The 9901-nt window shown below is 39.6% G+C and overlaps 1 protein-coding gene across 1 annotated transcript; it reads right to left on the bottom strand.

The window, feature by feature from the left end:
• Window positions 1-189: 189 nt before the first annotated feature.
• On the bottom strand, window positions 190-9043 carry si:ch211-197h24.6. Its single transcript, XM_042490022.1, has 12 exons — window positions 8934-9043; window positions 8566-8671; window positions 5668-5698; window positions 4550-4627; window positions 4318-4457; window positions 4105-4230; window positions 3089-3134; window positions 2925-2990; window positions 1871-2283; window positions 1637-1741; window positions 992-1091; window positions 190-527 (listed from the first exon to the last, which is right to left on the bottom strand). Exons 2-12 carry the CDS (start codon window positions 8662-8664, stop codon window positions 484-486), a joined length of 1248 nt encoding a protein of 415 aa, XP_042345956.1. The 5' UTR covers window positions 8665-8671; window positions 8934-9043; the 3' UTR covers window positions 190-483.
• Between the last annotated feature and the right edge of the window lie 858 nt (window positions 9044-9901).

Consider the following 9901-nt stretch of genomic DNA (forward strand, 5'->3'; position numbering starts at 1 on the left):
CTTTATGTTGTAACCATGGGATGCAGTAAGTTTTCTGATGTGTCCACTAAAACAGACTTCAGCAAAGGAGAAGTGTCTTAAACACTTACTGGAACCTGTTGGAGGATTCCCTAATGTTGTCCATGTAGCATAGGATCTGGAGCACACGTTTAAGAAAATTGTTTGAATGAATGGATTTCAAAACGCACATTTTCTCAATTACTTTAATAGAACAGAGCCTTGGAAACTGATCAACGGTTATACACTTATGTTCAGTTAAAGCTGCTGAAAACATGCACAAGTAATTTTGTGTAAAACCCAACAAATGAAACCTGACAGTAATGTAAATAAGTAAAAACATAAAAAAAAAGACTACTATGTAGCAACAGCAGAAAAACACGATACCTACAGGCAAGTAGATTTTCACAAAAACGTTTTCTACTCATGGACCATTATGACCGATGCGCACATAGAACGGAGGGATGAAAAGATCATGTCTTGGGATTATTTGTAATATCTGGATGGACCGCTTGAGTATCTGGATGGACCTGTAGAGACACAAAATGCCAGAAACATTTAAAAAAACAGACAAAAAAAGCTGATTTACTCACATTTTGACCTCCATGTTTCAAATATGAGCAACAGACATTTTTTGGGTGTCTTCCAGTCAACATGCCCTACTTCATTTGAGTTCAGGCCGCATTAAATAGAAAATTGAATATTTCCTCAAATCTGATCTTTTTGACTTGACTGGTCACATTCAGCTACGGTAGCCTTCTGTAGTTTTAGTTAACCGCTCACAAACTGCATGGAGAAATATGTGCACTTGAGCATTGAAGTGTGACGAGGAAAAATCACAGATTCATGGATGAAAAAAACATGAATTAAGATATGATCATTCTGGCGCCTCATGGTCAGTGATGGAATATGTATCGATTCAGCACTACATATGAAAAGTGGCTCAGATCTGATTGAAGAAAAAGAAGTGAATGTATCCTTGGTTCTTCCATACCTGAGAGACTACTTGAAAATCGATCGCTACTGCGTGAAAAGCTGGAGATTGAAGAGGAGAAGCCTGTGGAGTTCAGTGAGAAGCTGCTCAGACTTGAACCCTGTGGAGAAAATGAAGACAGAACATTAATGAGTTATATGATCATTTTGGGAAGCTGACTAAGCAGCCAACAGGGCCTCATAGCTGTTTTTGCGTTTGGGGCACTTGCGCCATGGTGCTCCGTTGCCATAGTCGGAGCACCATGACTGCCTTCCAAGCTTCAGGGCTATATGCGCCATTTCCGCTTCTTGTCTTAACCCATCGTTCTCACCCAGATGTGCTCTCAGGTACCGACATTTGGCCCCGATGGATTTAACTTGAATCCGTACACTCAATTTTGCGAAAACCTGGTAAAGTGCATTTCTCCTTGTTTTATAAAGTTAATGTTTTATTGTGCTCTATCCAAATAAAATTATTACATTAGATAGTAACAACATAATTCTGTTGGTTCCCCCAAAAAGTACAGAGTTTGCTACCAAACCTTACTGATGGGAGGGGTGTTTTTGGTTGGATGTTGAGATCAAATATCAATAATCTCTCTTCAGAACTGCAGACTCCACCTTTTATATTTGGTTTTAAAATGCAGGGTAAAAACAAGCTCCATACCGTCGATACGCTCCTCAGTCTGTACTCCATCAGCACATCTGTGAGTTTCTGCGTCACCTTCAACACCAGCTGTGCGTCACTCTCGTTCTCTATCCGGAAAGTATCCTAAAAAAAAAACCCCACACATTTTGAGAATTTACTGTATGTTTGAATACAAATTATTTTTTCAACAAAATAACATTGACGCTTTTGTTAGGGTGGAGAGGAACACACTGTGAATATTGGGGCACGTACCAGGTAAGTGAGAAGTGTATTAGGAAGGTTGCTACTCTCTGGAGAAGTTCCCATCAAGCCTGGCCTCTCCAGTGTCTTGTCCATCAGGCTACTCCCCATTTGGCCTCCCCGGTATTCATCAGAATACCTTCTACCCGGGTTGTCCTCCAGTGGTCCACTCCTTCTGTCACTGGATCCATAATTGTCTCCAAGCCCAGCTGGGCGAGGAGGACCCATGCTATCTGGGAAAGGTCTTCGATTCATACCAGAGTCGAGGGAATCTTGCCTGCCTGAGTATCCACCCAAGCCGTACTCCCACTGGGAATCTCCCCCTGGATAGTCAGAGAGAGGACCACCTGCAGGAGGAGGAGGAAACTCCCCTGGAAAGTCTCCTGGAAACTCCCCCGGAAACCTCGGCTCTGAGAACCTGGGACCTGAAAAGTGTTACATGTAAATACACATGTAGTAAATGACCAGAACAGCACACGTGCTTAGTGTGATGACCTCAATGTTCAGTGTTACATTTGTTTACTGTTTTTATGTTGCTTTTATTTATTTATATATTTCCTGTTAACACAGAAGTGCATTTATTTTGAAGAGTCAGTAGACGGGGGAAAAAGATGGAAATTTCCTTGAAGGAAAACACTGAAGAAACGTTCAAATACAAACAAGGAGAAAATATAAGTAAAAAAAGACGAACGGAGAGAGTTTACAAGAGTTCAGCTCCAGTCGAGTGGGCAGCAAGGTATGAACCGAATTTCTTTGTGTCTCATTATTTAGAGTTTTTGTGTATTTCATCACTTTAAGGTGTTGTTAGAGCAGAGATTATTATTTTGTTTTCTGTTTATTTTATTACCATTTAGTTTTTTAGTTGGTCAGTTAAGTTCTTCACAGATAAATAAAACTATATTAGACCATCAGTCCATTTTTATTTTGACTATTAAGCTACACTCCGAATTACTCTGTATTTGCTTAAATGATATAAATAACCCTGTTTTGGGAACATTACATGAAAAGCTTTCCCTCTGACTTAAATTCCCGGGAATGTGGGGTCAAAAAGTGGCTGATGACTCACCAAAGGGTATTCCTGATAGTCCCATCCCTGGTGGTGGTTGAGGCACATATTTAGGAACAGCAGAACCTGTAAGAGAGGAAAGGACACAAAAGACATTCACATCTCAGGTTATCGACCAAAAGAAAATACTTAATTGCACACTAATTAATAAGAGGGTAACGTACGGAGTCCTTTGAAAGCAGGAACATCAGATGGTTCCTTAAGGACCACCTGAAAGACACAACAGGAACAGAAAAATTTTAAATCTACAATCAGGATGTATAAAGTAAGTAAGCTGCTCATATAAACGAAAGACATTTTCAGGAATTAAATGTAAGAATTTTTCCTCCTCATTCATTTCAATGACACTGCAAAGGCTCGGTTAACTTTAAGGTCAACATTAACTGAACTGTAAGACAAAGTTAAACTCACACATTCCCTATGGACGGCTTTATTTCTTTTTCCAAATTATTATATCCAAATTATTGGCTTTTTTGTTCATTTCGAACAAATAAAACAAACATTCAAAAACCCATCCCTCCCATCCCACATAAAATCTTTCTCACTAAAAAGATTGACAAACACATAAATTATACGTTAAATAAAAATAATCATAACAATAAAATATATACGGCAGATTCTACTGTTTACCTTGCAATAGTTGAGATGAAATATAAAATGTTTAATGCCATGATAACTTCAGACATCTGCCTCACAGCATTATCACTCATTATACAGTGTTTTGGTGCCCATCAAGCATTCATGTAGTACCAAAACTGGACCTTTTAGATTATATTGCATCTTCTCACGCGTACTCATAATGGCCGCACTTATGGTGGTAACGTAAACCGCAACAAAGATTCTAAATAAAGCAAACATTTTAACTGATAATAACTTCTTTAGTCGGCTAAAATATGTTTACCTGCTGCCATACACAGCAGTACATGGCTTATTTCCAGCCTGTTTCTTCAAACTGGGGGCGTCCCGATTGACATCTACTGTATGATATACACTCACTACTGTTAGTACCTCATACAAACCCACTCCAAAAGATCCGAACTGTCTCTTTGACACAGAAATGCATTTCCAACGATCATTGTTAGCAGGAAACTCGAGCCAACATCACAATCTTTTTTTGATTCAGGAGGATAAAATCTAGACCTTTGTGCCCCTGCTGCTGTGACGCGTGTCCGACACTCACCTTGAGTTGTCCCCTCCCCTCCATCTTCTCCACCTCAGCTGCAGCTCCTTTAATCGCCTTCCTCACAGCAGGGTCTTTGACGGCCTCTTCCTCTTCATGTTTGACCTTGTCAGGGTGCACCTTTTTCTATGTACACAACGGCAGAGAAATACTTCACATAAAAGTTTTTCATATTATGCTTTTGAGGCAAATCAAGAAACCAGTAACACTCACCATGTATCTGAAGCTGTGTCTCCAGCCTTTCACATGTGCAATCATATCGTGCTGCAAGCGGGAGACCTGACACAGTTTGCACTGGTAGTGTGGTGGGACAGATTTACTGGGGCTGCGGTACTCCCACACATAATGAAGACCTATAGAGATTTAAAGATCATACGTGGGGAATTATATTTCATATAGAAGGGGTAAAGGAGATGTGTGTGATGGAAATAGCTCTTCTGCTTACCAATGATGCAGTCTGTGACATCCTTCAGCTGTTTGCTGAGAGCGGGCAAAGTCTGGATAGATGCCCCTTTGGTGAATACTGGAAAAACACAACAGCTTTATAATAATCCGCAACTGACAAACAATGAGACAACAAACAAGTTGAGCCAGCCACTTTGTTAAAAATTTCTGGGAAGAAACCCATAATCATAGTTAAGAAGACACTCAAGTAAAGACAGTGTTGTGTTTTTACACCACCTGCCCTGTAGGATGACCAGTGAATTTTACTCGGTCTATATGAACCGCACAACCATTAGAAACCCAAACTCCTTGAGTGCTTTTGAAGCCTGGGGGAAGAATGGGAACAGCAGTTCTCAGCTAACCCCCATTTAGGCCCAAACTGGGCCCAAGACACCAGCTCCTATGATGTGTTGCCTCTCAATGTGCCAAACCACAGAAGAAACATTTCTGTGTTGCACTAATGAAGCTTTCCGACCATGAACGCACAATACGATCCCTTTATAATCGAAAATACTCTGGCAAGAGGGTATGGTTTACTATAGTAAGTAATCATACGACATATTCTCACTCAAGCCAGCATAGCACAGGCTGCTATATAAAAAAATGAATACTGCATTCAGCAGTGTTAAAAAAAATATATCGTCTGGAGGAAAAAAAGGCTTTACAACCATCACAGCACAAAAAGTGCATTAAAACTTCATCAGCAACCGTCGCAGATGCATGGCTCTATAAGTGTATGTCCCGCTGCTTTAACAGATTGTCATTACAGACTAATGGAGCTTCTGGTGCTGGTCTTCAATGTAGCAACATCTTAGGAGAATGGGTTCACAATTTTTACATTGCTCAGTATATTTTTAAAGGCTATACGTGTGTTGAAAAATGCATTTTGAACAGAAAAGCTGTGGCAGGATTTTGGAAAATGTTTTGCAGGATTACTTCTGCAATTGCAAACAATGATCTCCACAGACCAAACCCATGGATGGCACCACAACGGCTCCCATCTCTGAGAGTGTGAGCCTCCCCGAGTGGGTGAGCACGCCACCACCCGCGGCATGAAGCAGTGAAATCAAGATCTCAAGCTTCAACACTCAGCACTGGCACCGTGTATAAAGGACTTACCTATCTCAGCAGAATGCTGCGGCTGCTTTCTCTGTAAACGGAGGGAATAAACCCACATGAAGGAGAGAGACACATACAGGCATTAGTGACAGGATGACACTTAGCAGAGCACTGAACTCCTCGTCCATGTCCGCCACCCTATGTGTGCCGTAGAGCCGTTATTTTCCTGATTCTCCATGACCTCTGCATCAAGCAGCAACAGTCAGAGAGACAAGTGTTTAAATCATGTAGTCTGGTGTTCAGTCTAAATTCTCATGAAAGAGAATGTAGAACAGCAACACTTACATTACTTGTTTAATAGGGGAAGAGAGAAAAAGGAGTTGATACTCTGAATGAAAAGTTAAATATGCAAACATGTCCACAGTGGCCACATTAAAAAAAAAAAACTAAAAAAACTAAAAAAAAACTGAGGTCAAGACCGCAGCAATTTTCCCAGGAGAATGAAACGGAGATGTTGTCTTTACTATTCTTTTACTCAGTATGTTTGCATGCAAGTTAAGTCAAGCTATGGTTATAGCTTGATTAGGTCCTTTATCTGGTCCTTGTCCCAGTATACAAGCGCCAGAAAGGAATCGCTTTACTGATGAAGGCATGTCCGACTCCGCCACGGTAGGTGGAGATATGCCCCCTTTTAGCTTGTTTCTATTGTTTCTTCTTCTGGTTTATCTATCACATACTAAACAACTTAGCAAGTGTCTCCTCATCTGTCCAAACCTGCGTGGTTCTGTCTTTATCAGTCACCATGCTGAGTCTGGTTTTGTTTTTTTTCCATTTATTTTCTTCTTGTGTTTTTCCTGGCTTTCTTCTACAAATTCACGCTGTTCGACTTCCGGGTCAAAGCCCGGCATGGGGACGATAGAGCCTGCGCAGAACAACTAGGCCAGTTCAGTTTCGGTTGAGGTGTATGCATGAAAGAGTAAATCGACCCCTAACCACATTATCTGGGTGTCTTAGTCAGACTTTGACAAATTTGACTGAGTATGATTTCAGTCTGACTAATACGTTTACATGTTTTTTAGTTTTGTTTGAGTCAGACTGACACAATAATTTGACTTTTTTTAACGTCACGTAAACATACTGACTGTGTTGTGGCCGAACACTCAGTGTGGTGTGTTTGGAAACCCTGAATATAACAAATAATGTGATAATAACTAAACGTCCAGAGCAAAAAGGAGACTGATGCCAGTTTGAATCATAAGTCGTTTAAAAATATGAAGGCAGTTTATGAGATATTTTATATCTTGGATTTGGTTTTATCTCTTGCCACCATAATGGCACTCGCTCAAGCAGAGACAAAGTGAATTTCACGAGAAATTCAAAATGCTGCCATTCAATTAAATTTTATAAAGAACAAAATCACAAATCAAAATTTGCCCCTGAGGGCTTTAAAACACACAACATCCCTCTGTCCTTGGACCCTCACAGCATATACAGGAAAACTAGGAAAAATGGTAGAAACCTCAGGGAGAGAAATTGAGGACGGATGCCTCTCACAGGGCGGACACAGACGCGCAACAGATGTCGTATGTACAGAACAGATCAACAGACTAATTACAGTGCAGCGTTGATCTTATTAATTGGCACATAAAGTTAAAATATGTATAATAACAATAAAAGATCCCTTCTTGGTTTTCAGGAATCACCTTAATCTGCACATTTAAAAGGTTTAATAGTGGGATTTCTTTAGTGTGTGGTAAACACTGCAGTGATGATCTGTTTTGAAGTAACCGCAAGTAACAAGTAAATAAAATCCCTCCAAGAGACCTGCTAACTTAAGCATTTTTGGTCCTTGATGGCACTCAGAAGTAAAAACTGAGTGGCCTGCCATTAGCGAAATGGTTAGGTAAAAAAAAAAAAAAAAAAAAAAAAAAATCAGGTACTGATTCAAAAAACCCCAATCACATCACAAATACACCTGAAGGTCAAATCTGAGAAGACGTGAAAACTCAAAAGCAGTTTCGGAACACTGAAGAAATGTTTGCATTGTGAAGAAGTCAAACTGGACTTTGCAAAACTCGTGATTAGAAATCCCTTTAAACCACAGCAGTGATAACAGGCCACATATATGAGACCCTCAACACTGAGTGGGGTTTTCACAAACCAGAGTGCAAATACAACGATGCCAGAGAGCACAGAGGCCGACACCAAGTCAAGGACTGCTGCCGCCTGACTCTCCATGTGGCAGAAAACAGTCAGTGTACAATGGCGTAAATAAGAAAAAAATATATATATCAAAAGGAAATTATGTTTCCTTTAAGAGTGTTCAGCATCACAATATGTGTGGTAATACAAGTGCAGTTTTATTACATTTAGGACTGTTCATTATTTATGAGAAAGGAAGGGGTGGTGCAAAAAGGGGAACGCATGTCAAATAATTTTTAAAGCATGTTTTATTTAAACTTAAGGGAGGGACGCACAACTTTAAATGGCTGCATTTTGTATTTATTTTACCAATGATTTTTAAAGAAATCATGGCTTCCAGAGTGACTAGTGTACTTTCTTTCAAAATCTGTCTTATTCTAAAACAAAGTAAACAAAAGGCCAAACTTACACAATTTACCATAGTAACAAACTATCAAAACAGAAATTAAACACTTCTGTCAAACTACATGTTAACATACCTTTAAGTCTTCCTTCTTTTGCATTTGTATTGTGTTTAATATTGTTTGTTTTGAAGTTGCATGTTTTGTTTTCTTGTTCTATATTGTCCATCTCTAACTTACGTTGCGGCCTGTCTTAGCCAGGACACACAGAAAGAGACAAGAGATTTTAAATCTTAAGAGGTTTTTCTGGTTATATAAAAGTTACATTAACAAAAAAAACCCCTTATCTAATAAGTAAAGAGCAGTCCCCCGGTCGTGTGTATGTGATTGAATGTTATGTCGGTGTGATACTTACCTTCACGTTTCGCTTTTGATCAGTCTGCGGCCCATTTTTAGCTTTAGGCTCAGTGACCGGAGCCTTGCTAGCTGGAGCCTGAGCCTCAACGTTTTCCATGTATACACTATGGGCGTAGAAAGACAACTGATTTAATAAAAACGTTCATTTTCCGAGTAATTCTCATTTAGCACAGAGAAACGTTGTTGTTAGTTGTCTATTTTATCTGAGCAGACAGTCCTGGATGTTTCATTTCAGGCCCTGCAGAGCTTTAACTTGTCTTTCTGACGACGTTACACCAGCTGTGATAAACATCCCAGCAAGCCCTAAAACCAAATACCATCAGAATCTCCGCAAGATAAACAGAAAGATCATATCAAATAACTTACCAGAGATATTTTGAAGCAAACTGCAAGTTCCTCAACAAACAAGGTCGGCGGTAGCACAGCTAGCTATGATGCTAACACACACAAAAGCCGATAGGGGGCTTCAGGCTGAATAGGTGGTAGTGTCTGTGCCGGGTTAAAAATGACTCAAGGGACTGCATGTTATTTATCACAGAAGGTGGGGTGTGATTGTTTATTTATTTTTCTAAAACTATACTTTCCCCAATGTTACAAATATTTTTCCTTGAGCCTCAGTGACTGACTGGGGGGAAATGTAAGACCTTCTCTCATATAAACACCAAACGTAGGCATTGGAGCCAGCAAACATAACAGGAAATATTAGTAAGGAAATGTTTTATAATCAGCGAAGCGTTGGCCATTTTTTATTTATTTATTTATTTTAATTTTCTAAAAAAAATTTCCTACCCAAAGCCACAAATAGCCTATTTTTCCTTGAGCCTCCCGGGGTGACTTGTGGAAAACGTACGGCCCTGATGTTGTAAAATAGTCTCGGTTTTTCACTCTTGTTGTGCATGCTGGTCAGTCAGTGCAAATGGTTCGTTTTAGGCAAAATTTTAAATGAGACATGTAGAATGAGGTGATTTTGATGAATTATCACTATGTTAAGACATGCCTCCCCTGTTGTGCACCACCTTAACCCCATTACAAGTAACAAACAGTCCCAATTTAAAGTATTTTATCCCTTGGCTGTAAAACAAAACCTAACAGCACCACCTTGATAAATCTAAATCAAATTTAATTACATTCACTTGTGCAATATTGGCCATGAGAAACTTATATTTATTATTTTATTTAATAATTATTGTAATATCGCAAAGGCAGTTGTGTGGACAACGATCTAGTGCGCTCGTTTTGTATGTCGGGGTTTACCGTTATACCCGGCTGCAACAAAATTGCACAAGGTATCACAAACGCCAATATTTCTCTCCACACTTAATAGACGATTTTGT

The sequence above is a fragment of the Plectropomus leopardus genome, chromosome 7 (assembly GCF_008729295.1).
Source record: "Plectropomus leopardus isolate mb chromosome 7, YSFRI_Pleo_2.0, whole genome shotgun sequence".
NCBI classification, from domain to species: domain Eukaryota; kingdom Metazoa; phylum Chordata; class Actinopteri; order Perciformes; family Serranidae; genus Plectropomus; species Plectropomus leopardus.